Source organism: Oreochromis niloticus, linkage group LG23 (assembly GCF_001858045.2).
Source record: "Oreochromis niloticus isolate F11D_XX linkage group LG23, O_niloticus_UMD_NMBU, whole genome shotgun sequence".
In the NCBI taxonomy this organism is placed as follows: Eukaryota; Metazoa; Chordata; class Actinopteri; order Cichliformes; family Cichlidae; genus Oreochromis; species Oreochromis niloticus.
In genome coordinates, this window is record NC_031986.2 from 13274982 (window position 1) to 13301361 (window position 26380).

General features: G+C 39.3%; 1 protein-coding gene, 2 long non-coding RNA genes and 2 other non-coding genes across 7 annotated transcripts in view; 3 read left to right on the forward strand and 2 right to left on the reverse strand.

The window, feature by feature from the left end:
* Positions 1-26380, forward strand: part of LOC102077500 (T-cell surface antigen CD2) — a 56608-nt gene that overhangs the window by 9061 nt on the left and 21167 nt on the right. The window contains exons 1-7 of one of the 3 annotated variants that reach the window (XM_025903150.1): positions 7439-7595; positions 7895-8185; positions 8422-8495; positions 8832-9012; positions 14896-14949; positions 15041-15109; positions 16236-17003. The exons of 1 other annotated variant lie outside the window; for it this stretch is intronic. In XM_025903150.1, the coding sequence (XP_025758935.1) occupies positions 7517-7595; positions 7895-8185; positions 8422-8495; positions 8832-9012; positions 14896-14949; positions 15041-15109; positions 16236-16354 (867 nt within the window). In that variant the 5' untranslated portion in view covers positions 7439-7516 and the 3' untranslated portion in view covers positions 16355-17003. Of the gene's footprint in view, positions 1-7438; positions 7596-7894; positions 8186-8421; positions 8496-8831; positions 9013-14895; positions 14950-15040; positions 15110-16235; positions 17004-26380 lie in introns of those variants that run through there. One more of the 3 variants, XM_005460657.4, reaches the window with a different exon arrangement.
* LOC112843964 (5S ribosomal RNA) lies at positions 2180-2298 on the forward strand. The gene has a single exon (XR_003216531.1). It is a non-coding gene; the product is annotated as a 5S ribosomal RNA (ribosomal RNA).
* Positions 10805-13939, reverse strand: LOC102077659 (uncharacterized). Its single transcript, XR_267298.4, has 5 exons — positions 12633-13939; positions 12500-12538; positions 12117-12275; positions 11553-11645; positions 10805-11340 (listed from the first exon to the last, which is right to left on the reverse strand). It is a non-coding gene; the product is annotated as an uncharacterized LOC102077659 (long non-coding RNA).
* Positions 17058-17176, forward strand: LOC112843977 (5S ribosomal RNA). The gene has a single exon (XR_003216544.1). It is a non-coding gene; the product is annotated as a 5S ribosomal RNA (ribosomal RNA).
* LOC112843885 (uncharacterized) lies at positions 17880-18615 on the reverse strand. The gene is made up of 3 exons (XR_003216421.1): positions 18511-18615; positions 18339-18408; positions 17880-18208 (listed from the first exon to the last, which is right to left on the reverse strand). It is a non-coding gene; the product is annotated as an uncharacterized LOC112843885 (long non-coding RNA).

Below are 26380 nucleotides of genomic sequence, written 5' to 3' on the forward strand. Positions count from 1 at the left end.
TAAGCTCAGAGGGAGAGAGTTCCACAGTCTGGGGGCGAATGCTCTGTCTCCCTTAGTTCTCAGCCTTATATGCTGAATAACAAGTAGGCCCTGATCATAGGGACCTTAGGGAGTTGCTAGGGACATAGGGCTGTAGAAGTTCAATGATGTAAGCTGGTGCTTGTCCATGAAGAGCTCTAAAGGTCAGAACCAGAATCTTAAAATGGACTCTGAGTTCAATGGGGAGCCAGTGCTGTATTAGCAACGGTGTCACATTTGAGTACTTAGATCATTTGGTTAGAAGCCAAATCATCATCATGGTCTGCAAACTACACATGAAAAGCGGATTATCAGCGTTTTGAACAACCTGGAGATGTTCCAGGTTTTTTTTTTACTTAGACATGTAAACAGTAAATTACAACAGCGAGTAAACAGTCAGGACTGGAGTTGGACACCCCTGCATTACAGCATCAACAAGAGGCCTGTTCCTTACAGCCACACTGACCTGAACACGCCTGTCAAACATTAGATAATAATTACAACTTCAAAATGACTTTTTTCATAGTAATTCAAATAAAATGATACATTTTTGTTTGTTTGTTTTTAACAGCTCAGTGTTGAATTAAGAGAGAGCAAACAGTCTGTTAAGATGATTTTCAGTAAAAAATCCATTCCATTTATAATCTTCAACTAACACATACAAGATACAAATACAAGACTACATATTTTGAGTGTAAATCTCCACATATCAGCAGATTTTCTTGTGTAACCTCCACTTTGTCCAGAAAGTAAAGTCAGGATTATTGGTGGTGTATTTTCGTCATCATGAAGCATTCAGACACATGACGTCACGCTGAGCTGAACCTCTGCTCTACAACAGAAACATGAGAGTGTTTACAGGGGGCTGCAGGGATGATTGTAGTTTTCATTTATTAACTCTGCACAAGCAAAGAATTACAAGCGTGGTTATGAGGTTTTTCCTGAAGCTTTATCTCCACTGAGTGAAAAGCAGCGCCCTCCGCAGTTTGCGTGTAGAAAGTGCAAAAGCTTACAGCACCTGCTATTTCCAGGCGGTCTCCCAGGCAAGTACTGACCAGGCCCGACCCTGCTTAAGCTGGGCATACACTGTGCGATTTTTTCAGTCGCGTTATTCAGCTTCAGCTCAAACTGCACGATTGACTCGCAGGGGTTAGAAGTTCGTAGGTCACGATGCTCTGATGCGACCTGAGTGCTCACACTGTGCGTTCATAAAAATGAAGGTTATAACAGAAAATCTGTCGCTCGCTCTCCCTCTCTGTCTCTCACTCACACAGACACGCACACCACCACCAACAACTTTGCTAAATTGCTAATGAAAAACATTGATCAGGCAGCTGTGATTGAGCAGCAGTGTAAATCCAACTATTTTCACGGTTGTTGTGGTCGTGATAATTTTGTGAGGCCACATCGAAAAGACTCAGATGAGCTTTCCAAAGTTCTACAAGTGCCTCCATCGCTTGTGTCCAGATCACACGCTGCACTGCTGTCCTACTCCGTCTTTTTCACCGACGTTTATGTGTTTGCGTGTGCGCAGTGTGAGCGGCTGCGGTGACACCCTCACGACGGTCGGGAGGATTTCAAACCAAGCGATTGATGATCAGGAGCTGGTCGTGAGGTGTTAATCGCTTCTCGTTACCCCATGTATACTACACGATGCACGACGCACGATGAAGGCCAAACTCGGGCCGATCAACAAAACGACTGAAAAATCGGCTCAAAATGGGCCAAAAATCGCACAGTGTAAGCCCAGCATTAGCTTCCGAGATCAGACGAGATCGGGCGTGTTCAGGGTGGTATGTATTGGCCGCAAGCGACAGAGAACTGTAGGAACAGCCTTTTTATACATGCTGTAACGACACATACATGCTTACATTTTTATCTTCTGTATATGAGTTAAAGTCTCCAAACGACAAAAATGTTTGAATTACAAAACACACTGTGTGCTCTCTGTCACTTTAACACTGTGCTTTAATAAACTAACATGTGTTCTTATCGTCATGTTACTGCGGGAAAAGCATTTTTGCAGCTCAATGTTGAAGCTGCAGTTAATAACGAATAGCTGCATGTTCATACTGTAACACATAAAGTTTAACACAATAATATATATCAAAGTGTGTGATATTTGCCAACTATAAAACGTCTTTTACATATCTGTCCTTTCGCTTACGGCCATACCACCCTGAACACGCCCGATCTCGTCTGATCTCGGAAGCTAAGCAGAGTCGAGCCTGGTCAGTACTTGGATGGGAGACCGCCTGGGAATACCAGGTGCTGTAAGCTTTTGCACTTCGACACACAAACTGCAGAGGGCGCTGCTGCTCATGTTTGTGGAGACCACGGTACAAATGGCATCAACCATTAAAACTGGTTCTCTTTTCTTCGTTGTTCTCATTGAGCGAACGTGTTGGCAGGTTTCCCTGCAGCTTATAGGCTGTTTGCCACATGATGCAGGGATTATTTTGACTACATCAATGATGCTGAAAGACCACTACCAAGACCACAGGGAAGATTATATAGAGATGCAGCGCCACAGCACTGTAATACACGAACATATTTTTTTTCAATAATGCCTCTGTTCAAATCTGTCCCCAAAGGTAAATTGTTGATGCATCACAAAAGTTCTTCCGTAATCAGTTTTTATTCAATTATCAGCAGTACCTATATAGTATTTACAGTGGCTTGCAAAAGTATTCGGCCCCCTTGAACTTTTCCACATTTTGTAACATCACAGCCACAAACATGAACCAATTTTACTGGAATTCCACATGAAAGACCAATACAAAGTGGTGTACACGTGAGAAGTGGAACGAAAATCATACATGATTCCAAACATTTTTTACAAATAAATAACTGCAAAGTGGGGTGTGCGTAATTATTCAGACCCCTTTGGTCTGAGTGCAGTCAGTTGCCCATAGACATTGCCTGATGAGTGCTAATGACTAAATAGAGTGCACCTGTGTGTAATCTAATGTCAGTACAAATACAGCTGCTCTGTGATGGCCTCAGAGGTTGTCTAAGAGAATATTGGGAGCAACAACACCATGAAGTCCAAAGAACACACCAGACAGGTCAGGGATAAAGTTATTGAGAAATTTAAAGCAGGCTTAGGCTACAAAAAGATTTCCCAAGCCTTGAACATCCCACGGAGCACTGTTCAAGCCATCATTCAGAAATGGAAGGAGTATGGCACAACTGTAAACCTACCAAGACAAGGCCGTCCACCTAAACTCACAGGCCAAACAAGGAGAGCGCTGATCAGAAATGCAGCCAAGAGGCCCATGGTGACTGTGGACGAGCTGCAGAGATCTACAGCTCAGGTGGGGGAATCTGTCCATAGGACAACTATTAGTCGTGCACTGCACAAAGTTGGCCTTTATGGAAGAGTGGCAAGAAGAAAGCCACTGTTAACAGAAAACCATAAGAAGTCCCGTTTGCAGTTTGCCACAAGCCATGTGGGGGACACAGCAAACATGTGGAAGAAGGTGCTCTGGTCAGATGAGACCAAAATGGAACTTTTTGGCCAAAATGCAAAACGCTATGTGTGGTGGAAAACTAACACTGCACATCACTCTGAACACACCATCCCCACTGTCAAATATGGTGGTGGCAGCATCATCCTCTGGGGGTGCTTCTCTTCAGCAGGGACAGGGAAGCTGGTCAGAGTTGATGGGAAGATGGATGGAGCCAAATACAGGGCAATCTTGGAAGAAAACCTCTTGGAGTCTGCAAAAGACTTGAGACTGGGGCGGAGGTTCACCTTCCAGCAGGACAACGACCCTAAACATAAAGCCAGGGCAACAATGCAATGGTTTAAAACAAAACATATCCATGTGTTAGAATGGCCCAGTCAAAGTCCAGATCTAAATCCAATCGAGAATCTGTGGCAAGATCTGAAAACTGCTTTTCACAAACGCTGTCCATCTAACCTGACTGAGCTGGAGCTGTTTTGCAAAGAAGAATGGGCAAGGATTTCAGTCTCTAGATGTGCAAAGCTGGTAGAGACATACCTTAAAAGACTGGCAGCTGTAATTGCAGCAAAAGGTGGTTCTACAAAGTATTGACTCAGGGGGCTGAATAATTACGCACACCCCACTTTGCAGTTATTTATTTGTAAAAAATGTTTGGAATGATGTATGATTTTCGTTCCATTTCTCACGTGTACACCACTTTGTATTGGTCTTTCACGTGGAATTCCAATAAAATTGATTCATGTTTGTGGCTGTAATGTGACATAATGTGGAAAAGTTCAAGGGGGCCGAATACTTTTGCAAGCCACTGTATGTAGCAGTGTGCTGATTGTTTTTTTGGGGGGATTTGAAATCAATAACAAAAGTATGTAGGTAAGTAAAAGGTGTGCTACTGTGTGTAACTGAATTGTTTTCTGGCTATAGCACCACCCCAGAAAATGTCAGTTCACGGCTATGGTCTGCAAACTACACATGAAAAGCGGCATATTATTGCCGAGATAAACCTTTTTTCTATAAATCAAACATCTACAGTACTCACACAGTCTTATGAAGCTTTTCTTGTTTTAGACATGCATAAAAAAGTGTCTGCATTCACAAATCTCCATTTTTTTCTCTGGTGCAATTCATGTAAATCAGACCTGTGTGGTGCCCCATTGTGACAATGGAGCAGCTCAAAGTATCTTTTGTAGGAAAAGATGAATTTCAGGAGCAGGACTACAGCTTGACACCTCCCCTTCCTGTTCTGTCTACATATGATCCCCCCAAAACAAGCTGTCCATGTTCTTTTGAGCATCATGAACAGCTTCCCTTCTTGACATAATCAATATCAAATGGCAACATCTTCTATGATCAGCTGTCCTGCTTGATGATATTCAGATCCACAGCTGCTAGTTTTGGAGGTTTTCATTGTGGAAGGTGATGCTCCTTTAAGTGCCCTTCTTAATTCAACCACTACCTCCAAACCTGATAATGTCGCCTTTATTCATTATGGAATCTACCCAGTAGTCACTGTACCTTATTTAAATGAAGCAAACTAGCCAGCCTGGTAATCCCTCTCCATCTTCCAGTTTAAGTTAAACTCAAGCCTTTAGCTGTCAGCAATTATCTCCAGCCTAAAAATTCCCAGCATGCTTTACCGCCAGAGCCTCTGTTCAGACTCCGACCATGTCGCTACCTGATTCAGGTTCCCTCACTCTTTCATCAACTTTTCTCATCAGTTGCAATTTCTCCTGATCTCTTCTCCTGCCATTCCTTTTTCATGTTTTCTGGCACATTCAATAATGCTGGTACTTCATTTAATAAAATCCCTGACAACCTGATTGAGGTCATGAGCCGCTCGTCATTGTAAGCCCGCCTACCAAATAGAGTCTTTGACCTTTTTAACGGACAGTCATCAGTGCTTCTTGGGGATGAGCCATCAGTCTCCTCTGAGGCCTTCTCCAAACTGCAGTCTCAGTTCCTGCTCAGGCATCTGCCATTACCAACTAGAAACGCTGTCAAACCTAAATGAGGATGTGGTGTCAGCTGGTGAATTCTAATGTTAGCCACATTGAGCTGCTGTGGGCAACAAGTCTCTTTTTCTCATATTTTTAATTCATAGAGTTGTGTTATCATGAGGAGGATGTAATAAAGTCAAAGTATGCTTTTTTTCCAGAGATGGTTGTCATAGTGCTGCAGCTGCACAAACCAGGATGTCAAATTGTCACTTACTGTCTCATTAATATGATTATAAACATTTTGGCTAAAAAAGGTTTGAATCCTGCATTTTGAGATGTCAATACAAACCAGATTGTTGATGTTTGTGTTCCCACACCACCATGCAAACAGGTATAGATGAAACCAATTTTAGGCACTGAAACAACAAAAAAGGAATACTGCTGTAAAACCATACAGAGGAGTTTTCTTTAGCACAAACAACTTCTGTTTATTTCCCCCTTCTTATCAGGCGTTCAGTATCTGCAGTGAGTGTCAAACCACATACGAGAAGTGGCATATTATAGATCATGTGAACTTTTTTAAATCTAACACCTGCAGGTACACACACAGTCCCAGAGAGCCTTTTTTTGTCTCAAATGCACATAGAACATTTGGTTGCACTCACACATATGTATATTTTACTCCAGTGAAATTCATTTACCGGTCTTAATCTCTTCATGTTCAACAGCAATTTTTCATCTTGGTCCTCTACCATCACTGCTTACAGCAGGACAAAACCGTTCTTTGCGCTTGTGTTTGTGTTGTGTTAGTTTTGGTATTTTTATCAGGTTTGAACTCCAACATCAGAGTGAAACCGAGATGCCGCCTATTAGGCAGAAAGTTCCATTACTGTTAGAGAGTGCGGTAAAATGTACAAACCAAAAGTGTTTTTTCCTGCCTTTCATCGTGCCAAACCTTGAGAGGGAAGATATATTTAAATCTTCTCATCATTAGAGTTTTGGCCTTTTTAACTGCAGGTGTTTTATTGTACAGAAATGCTGATGTAATAAAAATTACATAGCTTTTTCATGTAATACTCATAGAAGTTTTCATTCTTGCTCATTTCTTTTTAATATCTAAAGCCTCTAAGGTACAAAATCCAGTAGTGCTGGTCTGTTATCTGCTCCTTTGTGTAAAGAGTAACAGGATGAGCAGTGCCAGAGCTAATATGACCTCCAGCAGGACGCTGGTGTGAATGTCTGTGACCAAATGATCAGAAACAGACTTCATGAGGGGTGGTCTGAGGGTCTGCTGTCCTCTTGTGGGTCCTGTGGTCACTGCTCAACACCATTGACCTCAAATGGAATTTGGCATTGAATACCAGAGCAGCTTCAGAGCACATGTGATGGACGTGAAAGGGGTCTGGAGAAGCCGTGAAGAACGTTATGCTGCCTGTAACATCGTTCACCATGACCGGTTTGGTGGTGGGTCAAAGATGGTCTGGGGAGCCATATCCATAGAGAGACTGACCTCTACAGTTGCTGTGCATACAGTGGGTGGAATAAGTCTTAAACAAGTTACCAGTTTTCTAAGTAAATACATTTCTAACAGTGCTATTTATATGAAATCAACTAAAATATTTATTTAAAAAACTTATTACATTAAAATTGAATAAAATAACCATTTAAGATGGTTTTTAGTGACACCTACAAACCAAACTGTAAACAAGACATCACAGCGGTGTCCTGTTTCAATTGAAAACAATGAGGAAACAACAAATATTATTCTGTGGCAGCAACAAGAAAACATTCCAGTATGTAAAAAATAATTTAATTCAAAACAACATTAGTTTATATTTCATAGTAGTTTAGAATAGTTTGTTCCTTGTTGAATAGCTTTCGGTTATATTTATGTATGTTTTCTGAAGCAAAAAGCTAAAACAAGGTGCACAGTCTGTGTTCTGGGTGTGACATCTGCTAGCCTGGTTTATGAAAGCAGATGAGGCCTCTTGGGTCACTTCCTTTTAAAACCATTCATGCACATGCATCCACTTGTACGATGCCACAGACACATAAAACATTTAACATTGTTGTTGATCTTTTTGGCTCAAAGTGATGCGAATAGTGAAGAAGATGGCTTCTGCTGCCACCATCGCTGTGTTTTTGCTCTGCTGCTACTTCATTGTGTCCTCAGGTACGGTACAATTTACAATCTTATTCTTTTTGGTTTATATTTTAGCTTTAAATTCCAAACTAACTGATTATGATTTTTTTTAAGGGAAAATTAATTTTACATGTCATCTGCCGACTTAATAATTCTTCAAGACTTGACAGAGACAAGATCTGTTGCCATATTTCTAGATTTATATTCTGTATTTCCATGTTTCAGTATGTGATATGTATATATATTTATACATGTATATGTATATGTATCCTCTTCCCTCTTGTTCTAATTTTTTCATCTGATTTTTTACCTTCTTTTCTATTTCAAAGGCTCTCAGGCTGATTGTAATGTGTACGCTGCAACAGGCTCAAACTTTACTGTGCAACTTAAACATGTGTTAAAAGACTCGGATAGCCTGAGATGGTTCAAGAATAAAAAAGTAATCTTTCTTCGCAAAAGTAAACTGGTGATCAGAGGGAAAAATGATGATGTTGATTCAAATGGAAAACTAAAGCTGACACAACTGACCAAAGACAAGTCAGGACGATACAGACCAGAGGTTCACAGAGCAGATGGAACCAGTGCAGTAGATTTACCAAGTGTGCGTTTGTGTGTATTAGGTAAGTAACAACACATTATACATATATTTATTGTGTTTGTACTAAATATATCACAACAAGCAAGTGTGCTAATCCATCAGAAGCTGTTTTAGTCATACTTTGTAATTAAGATTAAAGTGTTTGGTTTTATTAAAGTCACTGCTGAGTTTTATCAATCAACAATCTTGGTAAATGCAGAAAATCATTATCAGCAGTAGTTTATATAACATTGATATAATTACATTTTCTTTCCTCAGACCCTGTGCAGAAGCCCAAAGTAACAGTGACGTGTGATAAGACAAAAGTCACTTTTACTTGCGATGCTGGTCAGGTGAGAACAATATTTATTTTCAGTTACAAATAAGTTAAAGTACAAATAACTGACTCATAATTAAGCTGTTGAAGAATCTGTAGACAAAGGCTTCATTTCTCCTCCACTGAAACTAAGCATGATTTGAAGTGTGCTGTGTATAAGCATTTACTCACAGATGTTGTTTCAGTGAGGCTTGGGTCTCTGTGTATGTATTATTTAATTATATAGGCTGAGAAATTACCGAAAATGTATGAAAAGATTATTATATTTCTAATTTTGGTGAGGTTGGACTTTTTATGTTAGACTTCAAATATGAACCTTCCACTAATCCACTAATTGTCTTTTTGTCTACAGAGTGAAAAGAATTTTCCTATCAAATGGTTTATGGACAATAAAAATGGGCCAGAAAACGAGACTGGCAAGGAGCTGAAAAGGCCAGTCAAAGACGTGCTAAATGCTCGTTTCTCTTGCAATGTTTCTAACCCCGTCAGCTCTGAAATCAGTCAGCCTGTTCAACAAGACTGCATTAAGTCCTGTACGTATTATGTGCTATCAAGTGTACAAATGTTCAAATGTCCCTTTTTCCAAATGTTCATGAACTGAAGTCGTCATTTTATTGAGTTCATATGCTAATGAGATACTTTTCTTCTCCTTTTATTTTAAAGCTTTTCCTGAAACACTATTTGGAGTTATAAAAATATCTGCTGATTGTCAATGTTTTTTTCAGTTTAGAAATTGTATCATATTGTACATTATATTTTTCTTTGGATAGAGAGTTTCAAGTACATTTTCACAAAATGGTCTCTCAGATAAACTGGGACACAAAAGTAAAAAACCAAACAAAAAATACCCAAAACAACTTACAAGTTTCAGGGAGATGTATGGTGGCCCTGAAAGGTCAAATCCACAGCAACTTAAGAAAATGCCAGCAAATAGGAAAAAATGCTTGAAAAGGACAAAAACAGAACAAAGGTTGAATAAAACACAATTTTCTACTTGTACTATACCTTTTCTATTTCCAGTGTGCTTTATTGAACTGTGATTGAACTCCTTTTTTTCTTAAGTTTTTGTAGCATTTTCTATTTAATCAGAATCAGAATACTTTATTAATCCTAAGGTAACTATGTGGTTACAATTGCTGCAAAACAATGAGAACAGTAAATTACTGAACTAAATTAAATAATACAATGTATTACAAAATTAAAAAATATAAAAAATAGCTCTAATACATACAAATGGCTCATTTATAAATATCCAGAATATAGCAGAGATTAAATATATATGACTGACATTTTACTTTTACCTGTAAAACTTTATTTTCACTGTACAACACATGTAAAAGAGTATAACTATTGCACTGTGTACTGTGTATTAGATGGAGGAGTTGTACAGGGAGATATCAGGAATGATTTCCTGTGTCGTTAAGCGGTGCATTCAGCTAATCTCAGTCTCTTTTTGAACGTGGCCTTGTGACTGGCCAGCAGGTAATGCAGTGCATCCAGCGTTGTCCTTATCTTGGACAACATCTGCCTCTCCGACACCACCTTAAGGGAGTCCAGCCAATGCCACAACAATACTGGGCTTCCAGATCAGTTTATTGAGTCATTTTGCATTTGCAACCCTCAACCTGCTGCCCCAGCCGGCAACAGCATAGAGGATTGCTTGATGGGGCAGCAGGTTGAGGGTTGCAAATGCAAAATGACTCAATAAACTGATTCACAAGCCCAGTAATGTTGTGGTTTACTGGTGTTTTCAGAAGTTGCAGTGTGTTTGACCCCTCAGGGCCACCATAGCAATAACTTCCTAAGGTCTAAGTAATTCGTTTTTATCCTGCATAGATAAAAATAAATTGTGCAGTTTTATTATTCTTTATTTTTAAATCAGAAATCAACACAAAACAATATCATTATATTACATCAAATCGTTATGTGAATACCCAAGGTACACTACCAAGGAAAGATAGATAAGATTAAAAAAAAATAATAATAATGATAATTTTAAAACTTTTTTTCCCATTTTAACTATAACATTTAAATTTAACTAAAATCTACTAAACTAACTAACTAAAAATATCAAAACATTTTTTCTGAGTCTCAGGTGGATAAGCATTAATCTGAACTCCTAAGCAGGTTTATACTGTCAGGGTAGGTGTGGAAAACAGGACTGGTATGCAGGACTCCTCTGAAGAAGACAGTGGATTTATTTACAGTGAGGCAAAGCTGCAACAGTTCAATATATATATACACACACACATATATATATACATATATATATATATATATATGTGTGTATATGTGTGTGTATATGTATAGATATATATCTATATATCTATTTATCTATAGATATATAGATAGATAGATATACCCTCTCCTGTCTGATCATTTCCTGATAACATTTAAATTTACAATAAATTTTCTAATAAATTTTCTAAATTTCTCTCAAATGTAGTTTTTCCCTTCATCTGCTATTTTCAACAAATTGCCATTTTATTCACATACAGCCTCCGAAAAACTTCTGTCCATCTGACAGAACATTCATCATCCAAATTAAGGGTTGGCTTATTCAATCAGTTTATTCTTGAGCATCTGTATCTTGGTCAAGAGTCTGCTGACATACAGATGAAGGAAGAGCTTCTGAAGTACTTCAAAGAAAGCTTTCAGTCTCGAGGTTAACTGAGATTCAGTGCATATATCCCACCCATTAAGAGTGCACATGCAGAGTCCATGTCTTCCAGGTCATGCAGAACACCCTCGATGGTTATACCCACATCAGCTGGAGGAGTGCTGGCATCAGCTCTTTCAATGGTAAAGATACCAAGGGTAATTTGGTCCAGCTCCCTCTGAACAGCTGTAGCATCAGAATCCTTAACAACGGAGAGTACAAAAACCAAACCCATTGGTCAATTAGACAGAAAAACAGAAAAATGGCGTCCAGTTAAAAAAAAAAAAAAAAAGAAGAGCCAAAGCTACCTTTTAATGAAGTAAACACAATATTGGGAACATGCACCCCAGTGCGCCACATTAGTTATTAAAGATTTGGTTTGATACAGATAAAAACTACACTCAAATTACCAACCAGGTATTCTTTGAAGAGGATGCTTGGGTCTTCATTTAGGTAAAGAGGTAGTGCACTGAGGACACACTCCCTCCCCTTTTCAATAGTTTGCTTCTGTAGAGAGTGGCAGAGATACAGGAAGACAAAACAGAAATACTTTAGGATGACACAAACTCACATTATATGCAAAATGAATGACATATTTACTGCAGAGATAGACATGTACACAAGACCAACTAATCATTACATGGACATGAATAGTTAACCTGTTGGGCAGGGTTTCCACCACATTATATATGTCCATAATAGAGGTAAAGAAAAAAAATTATATCATCTTTTTTTGCATTCAAAAATTGATCTTTAACTTAAAACCATTCACTTATGGTTTAACCCGTAATTGAGGGATAAAATTTTACTTATGATTAGGTAATTTTAATTTTCCAAAGTTTTGAGTACCAAACTTTGTCTTGCTTAATATAAATGTAACTACAATGAACACTGTGCAGCTACCATACACTAGCTGTTTAAATTTGAAAGTGATCTTATTAGCCATAATATTTTGCTACCAATACCAGAATAACGCACCTGTGTGGCTGGGGCCAAAGTTTGTCTAATCTTCCTCCCTGCAGCGCCTCCTTTTTTCTTGAAGGCTTTTATGAGCTGGTCATTGGTGTATTGGTCAAGTTGTGCAAAAAGCCTTGGAACAAGTGGAGCAGTAGTAATCCTCACAAATTCTGCTTCCACCTGAAAACATGTCAACAAACACAACATACTGTACTGTAAATATACATACTATATGTACACATATACATACTTTACAACTAAAACTAATGTAGAAAGACCTCATTAAAGCTATAATTTCACACAAACATTTACACAAAATGCTAATGGAGCCATCACAGCTTTTATTGTTATTTATCAAGATCCAAAAAATATTGATCACAGCTGATCTGAAAAGAATTTCATACCTCAGGCCCTTGAACTGCAACCTTTACAATGGTTCAGATCTGGAGAAGAAATAAAAGGGGCATGGGATGGGTCACTAAAGAAAAATTAACTTATAAAACAGTTTTCTTTGGAAAACTATAACCGTTCACATACCACATACAAGCTCAGCAGTACCACATACACCACATCAGTATAGGAGGGAGCAGGTAAAGGCAGGATCTGAAATTTATAAAGTAAAACAAGAAATTCATTATTTAATATCAAGAAGCAAATTATTGATTGAATAACAACTAGATAAAATACTACTCAGAAGAAAAGCAAGAGATCGACACTGCCATGTGCTAACTTTCTATAGTGTGTGATTTAACAAAATGTAATTTATAACTATGTTGATTTGTATAACTCCGCTAGGAAACATGCTGTATTTACAGACCATTTTTACATAATACAGATTACTGACAGAGCATAACAATGGTGTCAGAGTGGCTTTTGCCCTCGACTTTTTGGATTTTAAATGTCACAACTTCATGCTATCCTTTCTATCCTATTCGATATTTGTGACTCTCGGATTACAGTAAAGGAATTCCAAGAAAGTAAATGAAAAAATAACCCCTTGAACCCCTACAGCAAATCCCTTAATAAAACCAAAAACAATAAAAATGTCACATTCCACAAAATAAGCATGTTAACAGGTAAGCAGTTAATATAGTTGTTTGCAATAGCCTGAGATAAACAGGCACACTAAATGTCATCCCTTGTAATATTATATTTCATCTTAAGCCCAGGTTTGCTCTGTGAGGGGCATACTTCATCTGTTACCAAAAACCTTGCACACCATGTATACCTATACCCAACAAATGTCCAATGGTCTCACGGTTCCCGTGTTACGATGGCAGGGTTTGGCAGGATAAAAACAGACATATCTAACTTGTCCAGGACCCAGTAAAACTAATGTAGCACAGGCGTATACAAACTATATAACATGTCTTGTAAGACAAACGCAAAATATCATCATGCTCGACATGTAGATACTAAACAACATAGTCAAAGAAAAAAGTGGTCTTACCTCTCAAAAAAGAAACAGCAGCTTGGCGCCAAAAACAACGTTTCTAAGTTAAATTTGAAGTCTTGCACATGAGCAGGCCCAAGCCGTGAAACCTTGTTGTTCTTTGCGGTTTTATTACAACTGTTATGGCCACCTTGTGGATATACGAAGTATATCGATCCTAATTAACTTAACTTAAATGTTATGCCATCAAGTAACACATTAGTATTCTGTACAGACAATAATAGACACAATTATGTAGACTTTATTAGAAAAACATATTTTAACTTACCAAAAACATACATTTTAAGTAAAATGAAAATAAATAATTAATATACACTGAGCAATCCACCTCATTCACTTTTTTGAGTGTAGTTAGGGCTGGATCACGTCACCCTGAGTCCTCCCTTAGTTATGCTGTAGGTGTAGGCTGCTGGGGGATTCCCATGATGCATTGAGTATTTCCTTTTCAGTAAATGGCCTGTATTTGTATAGTGTTTTCCTTAGTCCCTAAGGGACCCAAAGCACTTTACACTACATTCACCCATTGGTGACGGCAAGCTACATTGTAGCCACAGCTGCCCTGGGGCGCACTGACAGAGGCGAGGCTGCCGGACACTGGTGCCACCGGGCCCTCTGACCACGCCCTCTAGGCAACGGGTGAAGTGCCTTGCCCAAGGACTCAATGACCGAGCCTGTCGGAGCCGGGGCTCGAACCGGCAACCTTCTGATTATAAGACAAACTGCAAACTCTTGAGCCACCATCGCCCACAGTCACCTTTCTCACTCACTATGTATTAAGAAACCTCTCTGCACTGAATCACACTTGTTATTAATCTCTGTCTCTCTTCCACAGCATGTCTTTTATCCTGTCTTCCTTCTCTCACCCCAACCAGTCGCAGCAGAGGTTTCTTCCTGTTAAAAGGGAGTTTTTCCTTCCCACTGTCGCCAAAGTGCTTGCTCATAGGGGGTCATATGACTGTTGTTTTTTTTTCTGTATGTATTATTGTAGGGTCTACCTTACAATATAAAGCACCTTGAGGCGACTGTTGTTGTGATTTGGTGCTATATAAATAAAATTTAATTCAATTCAAGCTACAAAAAAACCTAAACTTGTGAACTCTGCTTAACAAGGATGAAGAGTTGAAAGAAAATCTGAAGGACAAGACAACATAAAAGCTGAAGCTGTGGTAAACACGCCCATTGCTTCCAGTGTTTCTAACTCCATCAGCTCTGCAATCAGGCAGTTAATCACAAATGCTTCAAGCCTTATGAATATTATGTGCTATCAACTGCCTGTTGATGGCTGAAATGACCATTTTATTATACATATCTAATAAAATACATTTTTCTTCTTGTATTATTTTGAAGCTTTCCCTGATATATGTGGAATTGATGTCTGTATTCCAGTGCGCACTGGAGCAGGTATGTTATGTTACAGTTCCGCTGAAATAAAACTAACATTCACTATTTTTCACATGCATAATAAAATTTTGTTCTTATCTTTTACTATCAGGTATTCTTCTGTTGGTGATCCTCATTGTCATTGTTTGCTGTATCCAGAGAAAAGCAAACTTAATAAAGGGTATTATTATTATTATTATTATTATTATTATTATTATTATTATTATCACAAGAAAACTCCAGCTTGTGGCACTTATATGTCTGTGAAAACACAGACATATATGTCAGTTGATCGTGTTATTGTATACTCCATGATTACACTGCACATAGTGAGATGGCAAAAAAAAGGCTGTTTATAAACAACAAACAAATCACTAATAAAAACTTATTTATTGTTATTCTTCATGCCACTGCACAAAAATTGTTATTAACATTTATTTGCAAACAACAATGCTGACTTTAAGATTATACTCATAATCACAAAGCAGGTTGAACATTTGGTGTTAGATTTTACCAGCGGACGCTGTACCGGGCCATCGTGGTGAAGAGAGAGCTGAGCATAAAAGCTAAGCTCTCAATTTACCAGTTGATGTCCCTTAGTCCCTACCCTCACCTATGGTCACAAGCTTTGGGTAGTGACCGAAAGAATGAGATCTGGTGAGGAGTTTAGCCAGCCAGGAGGTGCTCTGAGTAGAGCCGCTACTCCTCCACATCAAAAGGAGCCAACTGAGATGGTTCGCGAATCTGTCCCAATATGTCCCAATACTATCAAACCGGGAGGAGGACAGGGGCAGATCCAGAACACGCTGGAGAGATCATATCTCTCCCCTGATCTGGGAATGCCTTGTTGTTCCCTTGGATAAGCAGGAGGAGGTGGCTGGGGAGAGGGAGGTCTGGGCTGCTTTGCTTAGGCTGCTGCCCCCCAGGATAAGCTAAGAAAGACAGATGAATGGATAATTTACTATGTGGAAATATATAAACACAACAATGAAGACAAAAACTATTAATGACCATTTAATCTAACATCTATTAAACAATTGTTTTATTTTAAACCCTCAGCTCTGTCTATCTTTGTTTTTGTCTATCTTTGTTTTTAAACAGTGACACTCATGTGAACTATTGAATGAATGAGTGTAAGCGTCTTTCTATTATCTAATTCAGATGACATGTTTTTGCATGTGTCCTTGTTTAGCTGACCCAATACTATCAAACCTATGATGCTATTCATAGCAGGCTTTGCTTTTTACCTAAAATAGTGAGAGATGGTTTTAATTCTGCAAGTCTGATGTGTAATTTTGTGTTAACAGATAAAGTTGAGCTTCCATTAAGGAAGCATCACCATCATCATCAGAAGCAGCTGGTTGGTAGCGTCCTGGAGCCTGACATCTGTGCAGACTGTGATCTGGAAGGAGACAACAGGATATAATATAATCATTATTCAGCATTCAGACTGTTTTGTTATTTTCCATCTTTCATTTTGAAAGAAAATATCTCAACTTTTTTCTTCTAGACAGATTCATTGTGGCTGTTAGAGCAACTGTTCAAGACTCATGTAGAGTGACTGATGTAATTTTTCCCTGATTTTTTTCTTTCTTTCTGATTCAAAGATTCCCAGGATATTTTTGACCTGTATGGTACAACAGGCAGCATCTTTATTGTTTCTCTGAAACCAAACTGGGCAAATAATTGACCTTAAAATGGAAATACAATGATGGGAAAGTTTTTTCACAAAGAAAAGTAAAGGACAAACCTAAAGACAAACAACTTGGGAAACTTTGCTTCAATGAATATGGAAAATTAGAAGAAAAAAAAAGATGACCATATGTTTATTTGTTGTGGGTAGCTAACAACAGAGTAGATTTATTGTAGTTTTATGACTACATTACATTTCTATTTGAATCGCTCTTCATGCCACTCTGGACCACAGATTAAAGTGTGCAGTCACCTAAACACTTTTCAACGTGTAACCTTATCAGCTTACTGTTTTCACATATATTGCATCGATGTGAACTATGTATATTAAGGTGATAAAAAGTGCAATTGATGATTACTATTACTAGAAAAAACCCAAAAACTATAATAATGTCTCGTTGGCGTGTATAAAAAGCCTATTTTTTAGCTAAACCTTCACTTATGGCCATACCACCCTGAACACGCCCGATCTTGTCTGATCTCAGAAGCTAAGCAGGGTTGGGCCTGGTCAGTACTTGGCTGGGAGACTGCCTGGGAATACCAGGTGCTGTAAGCTTTTTCACTTTTACACACAGACTACAGAGGGCGCTGCTGACCAGTTTTCGGGTTTGGGAGATAGGCGCTAAAATGTGTGAGATTACAAGTAAATAGTCGAACTCTCTTTTTGTTCTTAGTTTATGGCTTTAAAAAAATATCGAGATATATATCTTATATCGCCATCCAGCTAAAAAATATCGAGATATGAATTTTGGGTCATATCGCCCAGCTCTAGAACAAATCGTGGCAGGATCAGCCTGATATTATTTGTATCCCGCTGTAACTTTACTGCATAATGAGTTAACATGTCCAAAATTTCAGGAGTAGTTAGTTATTACAAGAAGTGTTTGTCAACTAAAAATCAACATTGTTGGATACTGTTTGGCCGTGATTTGGAGAGCCCAGCGCTGCTCCCGACGCAGGGAAAACTAATTTTGCAGGGGAGACCTACCTTGGCACTTGTGCAGGTGAAGCCAAAGGGAAGATATGCTTCACCATATTTTCTAGTCTTTGGCTTGGAAGGAAGTTGGTTTGGAAACATATTTGGCGATGCTTCATCTCCTGCTTTGTGTTTGTGTGGGAGCCCCGTCAAAAACCTGTCCATTATGCTAGCAGTGTCCAAGCATTCTTTTTTTTTTTTCTTTTCATACCGCGCCCCCCGTGCAATGGCTCTGCACCCCCCCTAGGGGGCGGGCCCCACACTTTGGGAACCTCTGGTCTAGATAGTCATAAAGCAAATAGCTACGTACAGTTAATTATTAATGGCCTTATGTACATAAGTCCGTTTTAACATATTAGAATTGTACATAATTGGGAATTATTCTGCACATTAAACACACCTAACAAAGAGTCAGCCCAATTAAATTACCGGAGATGAATCAACTGTATGGTTATTTTGGAGTTTATAGTTTGTGCTGCTGTTAAACTTTACAGTATTGACTTCAGTATTTCTGCTGTTGGTGTAGCTAGACTACTATGTTGATCAGTAATATGTCATGTGAAATTTGATATTGTTACCTTGCTGGGTTCACTGAGACACATGTCCAACAACCTTGGTTTATAAAGGAAATTACAGAAATTTGAGCTAACAAAACAGAGACTGGATACCTGTGTCCACGAAAAGCTCCTGTGCCAAATTTTAATATGGTCTAATCAGCTCTATTTCATAAATGACTTCTTACCAAGCATAATCAGCCTTGGGGTGCTTGGCAGGTTGCTCTCTGCTTCAAGGGACATCCTGGTAGATGTTTCCTGCCAGAAAAAAGACCAAGACATTTTATGTAACAAAAAACAAAACAAAAAAAGGACAGCAAGCAACAGCATTAAACATAGAGCTGTATGTAAGAGGCTTACATCTGCTAAGACAAAGAGGGAGTCTTCATCTTCCTTGTAATACTTCATCATGAGAAGTATGGTTGCTGTGCCAACCTTGTTGTTGGTCAAAACTCCCTCACTTTCTATCTGTTGGATGAGTGTCCTTATACCGAGTGTCCTTATTGAGCTTCTGGCTGGAGAAATAGTTAATAATCCTTCTGCCTTTGGTTATGAGGGCCTGAACTAAGCGCTCACTGATATCGATGCCTGTGAGTTTGTAAAAGTGGTTCGAAAGACCTTTCCGAGTAAACAAGAATGGCCACTGCTCCTGAATTTCAGCTACTGAAAGTGAGGGACAACTGTTGATAAGCTGCCGCTGAGAAATATATGTGAGGCACATGAAGTCATCCACATCAGGTCTCTCCACAGCTCCAGGTCCTTCTGAATTAAAAATTGTTAACAAGATGTGCTTCTTTTCCTCTAAAGAAGCTGGCGTTTCCCCCTCAGTAAGTTCAACTGGTTGCCAATTTATACAACCATAGCTATCAACAAGAGTAGTAATATACCTACAGCTTTTTTGCCCCCCCCCTCCCCCCCACACCCCCACCCCACCCACCCCCTCCCCTATCCCCCTCCGCGTTCAGGTGTGCGCGTGAACGGACCTTGCGCGTGAACGGACTTGTGAGTTCAGAGATCATATGTTTACATGTGTTTAATAGCGTTTTATCGCTGTTAATCCAGACCCCACCACCTCCTCCCCCCTCTCCTCAGCTGCTGCAGGATCCTACAGGATCAGGGCTGTTTGAGGAAACAGCCCTGATCCTACAGGATCAGGGCTGTTTGAGGAAACCATTATCGACATCAAGCTTGCAACCCACCATCTGCTGATGTTGGCGCTAAACGAGTTTCTACAGGATACATGCTACGGATGTCAAACAGCTCATCCCAGTCAGGTGCAACACAGCTGCTTGCTCGAATTGCCTGAGTATTTCTTTGACATCTACTATGACGATGTGATGATAAGGCTCAAGACAGACCGATTCATCCCCGCCATACGCCTGTTTGTGCGCTCGTACACAGTCGATGGGACTGGAACACAATTCAGCAGAATTGCAGAACACACCATGACCGAACTGAGATCATCAGAACATATAGTATGCGCAATTAACGACAACATTGTGCAGTTGCTAGAAGCAAGTCGTTATGACCGACGTGTTAAACCAGCCATGCTTCGCATGATTGGTAACTACTGGGCTGGGAGACATCTGGTTTAATGTATGCTGTTCAGTATTCATTGTCTGTGTGAATGAAATAAAAAGACATGTCAACACCGACATCTTTATCATTTGTGTCTTGCATGCATCATGGAAAACACCTTGTATAAAATTTATCATGATCCGGCCCATCCGGCTGGCTTGTCCAGTTTAAATAAGCTCCGTATAGCTACCGCTGAGGCAATAGGTGTAAAACCCTCATTATCACAGGTTAAACATTATTTAGAACGAGACGACACTTACACACTCCATAAACCAGCTAGGATCCGCTTTCCCAGAAATAGAGTATTGGTTAATGGAATCGACAAACAGTTTCAAGCCGATCTGGTTGATATGTCTGAATACATGACAGATAATGATAATGTTAGATACCTACTAACATGTATAGATGTACTCTCAAAATATGCGTGGGTTAGATGTCTCACAACCAAGACGGGCCCAGCCGTAGCAGCCGCTTTCGAGGATATACTTTCTGAGGGAAGGATCCCTATGAAACTACAAACAGATGAAGGCAAAGAGTTTTATAATACAACCTTTAAACAGTTAATGAAGCGATATAACATCAAACATTTCTCAACAGCTAGTGAGGTTAAATCTAGTATTGTTGAAAGATTCAACCGCAGCTTCAAGGGTAGAATGTGGAAGTACTTAACATCCGTCAACTCAAGGAGATATGTACACGTCATCCCCGAGCTCACACAGGCATATAACAATGCTTATCACAGATCTATCCAAATGGCTCCAGCAGAGGTAAATAAGGATAATGAGAAGCTGGTCTTTAACACTCTGTACAAAACCAAGCCTCAGAGGAAAGTGTGTTTTAAATTTAATGTTGGCGACACAGTACGAATATCAAAACTGAGAGGAGTGTTTCGAAAAGGATACGAACAAACCTACACCGATGAGATTTTCACAGTCAAAGAACGTATAGTGAGACAGCCCCCAGTGTACAGACTAGCCGATCTAGCAGGAGAGGTGTTGAAAGGCACATTTTATGAGCCTGAAATACAACGTGTGATTGTTGATAAAAACAAAACATTTAAAATTGAAAGCATATTGGCTAGAAAAAAGGTGGGCCGAAAAAAGATGGCTCTAGTAAAATGGTTAGGATGGCCAACAAGTTTTAATTCATGGATTCCAGAAAAAGACATCATCGAGGTGTGATTAACCCTGATGACACAGCTCTGCAGTCATTCATTCACCACCGTGCAGAGACAGAGTAAAGAAGGATGGATAAAAAGAACAACAAGGCAGGTTTTTATGTGACCCTCTTCTCAAATGCGTCAGCTCATGTTTACCCAGGCAATAAGATATCTAATTTTAGAACAAAGTTAGCAAAACCTATTGTTTTGAATCATCAGTATGAGGTAGCTGTTATAGAGATACAGTACCCGCGCACTTGGCTGTCTTTTCCACAAGCAGATTCGCGAGTAGAAATTTATAACCCTGTCAAAGATGACACCCTATCCGTAACAACGATTGAGCTGTCTGTGGGTCATTATACCTCTGTGGAGCAGATAATAAAAGAATTTAATTTGAAATGCCAACAGCAGCCAGGCACGGCGGACATTAAAACACAATACAACACCGTTAGTAACTATGTAGGTGTTATGGGGCCTAGAGGCAGCGTTCTCACATTTAGAGGGAGACTGGCAGAAATCCTAGGATTCAAAACAGAAGAACCATTTGTACTTCATTATAAAACCACATACGCACCGCATCCTGCTGACATATACGGGGGAAAATACAACATGTTTATTTATGCAGACATCGCCGATTATCAACTTGTGGGTGACGCCCACGCGCGGCTATTAAGGGCTATAAATATCACAGACGATGTCCGGCGCGTAGCCATTTTGCAATTTGACACTCCACACTACACACCTGTGTCAAAGACGTTAATCGACGACATAGAAATTGATTTGAAAGACGATCAGAATCAACATATACCCTTTTTATACGGTAAGGTGTTTGTCAAGCTACACTTCCGTCCGATAAGACAACAATTTTAAAAAAAGAAAGGATGGTTGTCTACAACACAGACGAGACAAGATATCTAAAATATTACATCGGGCAAGCTGGGGGTGATTTGGGAGGGTATATAGGGACCAGCACGCAATATGGCGCAGGTCTGGGCGGATTGTTCCGCAGCTTATTTAGATTTGCAGTACTGCTGTTTAAAAAAGGAGTCGGTATACTCAAACCCCACCTTAAAACCGCAGCGTCGGGAATAGTGTCTGATGTCATATCCAACATAACTAAGCCCACAACCACTAAGCAGGACGGTAACAGAGTGTATGTATATACGCCCAATACTTCAAAAACCCCACCCACAGCACGCACACCATCTAGAAAGCGTAAAACCACAAAATCAGCCAGAAGATCCAACAAACGGACACCGTCACGTGGAGTGAAAAGACCCAGAACCAAGCGTTCAAAAACTACAGCATTTGACATATTCTAAATGGCGCTGTTACACAGTCAATCTGGAGAATGTGTAAAAACAGAGCTGGACCTGTTTACTGTTCCCTACACACAGACCAGCATTGAGAAAAGTACGTTTATTGAAATACCTCCTGTTTCGGCAATCACTGATGGAGGCCCGATCGAGTTTTACATCTCATCGTCCGGCGAAGATTACCTGGATCTAAATGACACATATATCTACACACGTGTGAGAATCACAAACGCTGATGGCTCAAACCTGGCTAGAGATGCTAACGTGGGATTTATTAATTATCCCGGATGCAGCTTATTTAGTCAAGTCGATGTTAATTTGGGACACACGCTCATTAGTCAATCATCCAACACATATCCATACAGAGGTGTGATAGAATGTCTTATCAATTATAATAAGGACACTTTAGACACACAGTTCAGCACAGGGTTATTCTGTAAGGATACAGCGTCACACATGAATGACACATCCATAGAAGGGGACAACCAGGGCCTTGCGACCAGAGGCGAATATACAGCGAATAGCAGCATTGTTGAATTGATAGCTCCCGTACACGCAGATCTGTTTTTTCAAGAAAAACTGTTACTTAATGGAATCGACCTGTCACTGAAATTTGTGCGTTCTAAAGACGAATTTGCTCTCATGACAGCGGATGCCAATGCGTACAGAGTTAAAATTGTCTCAGCCAGTCTCTTTGTCAAGAAAGTTAGTATATCACCGAGCGTCAGACTTGCACACAGCAAGGCATTGCACCATGCAAACGCAAAATATGCTATAGACAGAGTATCTTTAAAGACTTTCTCCATACCAGCAGGGTCTCGAATATCAACTAATGACAATTTATTTATGGGCAGGATACCTAAATTTGTCATCATTGCATTCATTGATAATGAAGCTTTTACAGGAAGTCCCACCGGTAACCCATTTAATTTCGAAAACTGTGATGTAGAATTCATTTCTTTATACGCTGATGGTCAGGCTTATCCTGCTAAACCGTTCCAGCCAAATTTTCAGAGAAAACAGTATACCAGAGAATTCTATCAGCTGATACAAACCACTGGAAGACATTTAAAGGACAGGGCACTTGCCATATCGCGTAACGACTTTGGTAACGGGTATACATTATTCTGTTTCAATCTGGAAGCTGACGAAGGACATTCAGGCAATGTATCGTTAATTAAAACTAGGAACGTGAGGCTTGAAGCCCGTTTCAGAAACCCGCTACCCCGCACAATGAACATCTTGTGTTATTCGGTATTTGATTCAGTCATTGAAATATCTAATATGAGACAGGTGCTCTTGGATTACTATTGAGACAGCAAACACGGTCATGAACACTATAGAGCTAACATCTGTGATCGGCAGGATTATCAATAAAAACACACATTTTCTAGGGGTGTTAGCCAGCGATCAGCTACCCAATGCACAGCTTCAAAGACTGCCTGCTATGGCTATTGTAAACACTCACCCTTCTACAATGCCCGGGGAACACTGGCTTGCTGTTTATATTTCGAGAGACAAACGCTGTTATTTTTTTGATAGTTTTGGAAACTCACTAGACCGTTTTCCACCAGAGATAAAGGTGTTTGTTCTAAAAAACTGTTCCACTATTTTATATTCAGGAAAACAAGTGCAGAATGACTTCTCCATCACATGCGGTCAACATTGTGTATTTTTTTAATTTCATATACAAAATGGTGTATCTTATTCACGTCTGCTTAACATGTATTCTACTAATTTAACTTGTAACGATGCTATGGTGTGTCGCTTTGTCAACAACATAGAGCCTGTGGCAGGATGTAGTGATTATGTATGTGTGCAACAAGGATACTGATGTGTACTAGTGGTTATAATAAAAGACGATATGAGAGCATGATTTAATCGAGTCAATTGTATTTATTATCAAAAATGTTGCATATATTATACAGCCACAGCATACAGACTTCAAGAGTAATAAAAACAATGATAGAAAAAACTGTAATAAAAGAAAACAATGTAGTAATAAAGAAATCAAACATTATACAATAATAAAAACAATAATAGAAAAACTGTAATAAAAGAAAACAATCTAACAGTTAGTGAAAAATTACGGTAGAAAAAAACAAACAGTCAATATTTTAGGCAGAAAAAACAACAACAACATTACAGCTGTGATAAGAAATAGTCTGAATTCAAAAATCCAACCACTCGACAGGACCACCCTTTAATTTATTTTTTTTATTCTTTATTTTTTTCTTTAATGTACTATCACGCAGTGAGACGCCCGGGGTGTTCTTTCTAGGCGTATGTTTTAAAAAAACAGTGTCTTCAGGCAGTGTGTGATCTGTTTTATACAACGCAAGGGTCTTACGTACGCCGGCATTGGATATGGCTGATAACGGTATGTTTAAATCTGAAACAGCCTTTAAAAACTCTGTCCAGCCTATAGGTCTGAAACCTTCAGAAGGTGTGTGTGTGGATGTGACGGCTTTAATCAGATCATAAATGTGTGAGCCCGGTATAGTGTGTTTATCGACAACAATTTCGCCTTTGTCATTGTAAGAAATAGTGTTTGGCGAACGGTTCAGAGCTGATAGAATGAGTTCTGCATTCCTCCTACTCCTTTTAGCTATGTGTGTCAAAACATTCTCTGCAATAAAATCCTTCACACCTTCGGCGCCATAAGCAAGAGGGGTGTCCGCAGGAGGGGTTTGCACCTCTGTGTTATGCTGCTCCGGTAGGGATAAAGACAATACGCTCTTTTCACGGGCCCCTTGTCTCACAAGTGCTAGGTATCTTTGGAGAATATCGCTGTATTTTTTAGCTTTCTCATACACATCTATGTCTGATTCTTGCAACACCTGAAGCATTTCCTTGTCCAAGTCATTCTGAGCCTGTTGTCTGATGTTGCCTGTGTGCTGTGGCTGTTGCTTCAATAAGTCCAACTGATGTTGGGGCACCAAAAACATCTTTTGCACATGTTCCATTTTCACCTGTTTGCTATCAGACTGGTGATGAAAGGGATTGCAGCCCCTAATAACGGCAGTAAAAACCCTCCAGATTGGTTGATTGTCTTTCTCTTTTTCAAAGTTTTTATTTTTTTGTCGGCAATCAGTCTGATTAGAGATTTTTTCTTTTTTAGCTGTTTGTACTGTTGATTGGTCAGTGGAATGTTACCTTGCAATACGTTAAAGGCTATCTCACACAAAGCATTGATGAAATCCAAGTTTGCATTGCTAATAATAACTCTGCGTAGAGCCGGTGGAGACTTGTATATCAACTCCAACAGAGACAGATTCCTCCGCATGCGTGATGACGTCCTTTCACCTCTTCACAGTTTTTTGTTTTGGGATATAAACAACCGGACGGTCTGACAGTAAATTTGTTCTGAGTCTTAAATAGTCCGGGGTCTTGGCTTTATAGTCTATTAAAAGATACCCGTATGTTGCGGATGTAGCATCATTAAACGCTTCTAAAAAATATTTAGTATTGCCGGGAAACATTTGTCTACCTAAAAGCATGATTTGATATTTATCTCTAGGATTTTTAAACAATATTAGGTAGTTAGTGTTCAAGGAAATAGTTCTACTGGATTTTCCTTGAATAAACAAATTCTGAACCAGATATATACAATTCAAATTCCTATGATGCACATACTTTGTGAACACGTTTTGTACTTCTAAATTGTTAGCGGCATCGTTCATTACATCGTCTATAATTAACAAATTGTTCTTGTCTATAGGCAGAAGGGTGTCATCAGCCAGAGATTCGGGTATACCGTTAACAAAGTTTATGTCTCTTATCTTAAGAAGTTGGTCATATAAAGGCTGCCAGCATGAGTATATATACACAATGTTATCAATGTTGTGCGAAATAATCCCGGATGCATTTTCAATGACATTTTTGACAAAAAAAGTCTTGCCGCAGTTACTGGGACCACTGACCACCATGCTGAATGGGTGCTGCAACCTAGCGTCAAACCCCTGATCTAATTTAAAATCCATAAGGCAGGGTTGTGTAGTCTGGGAGCACGCGGCGCTTGTTGTAGACAACTTTAAGCTTCTTCACAACGGATACATTCTTCAAATGAAGCTTCTTTTTATCGCGTTTGATATTATCAGACACAGCCACTAGGTGTGTGTCTGAAACCTGATTGGATACAAACTTGCGGACTAAACCTTTCAAGGATTCGTGGGTG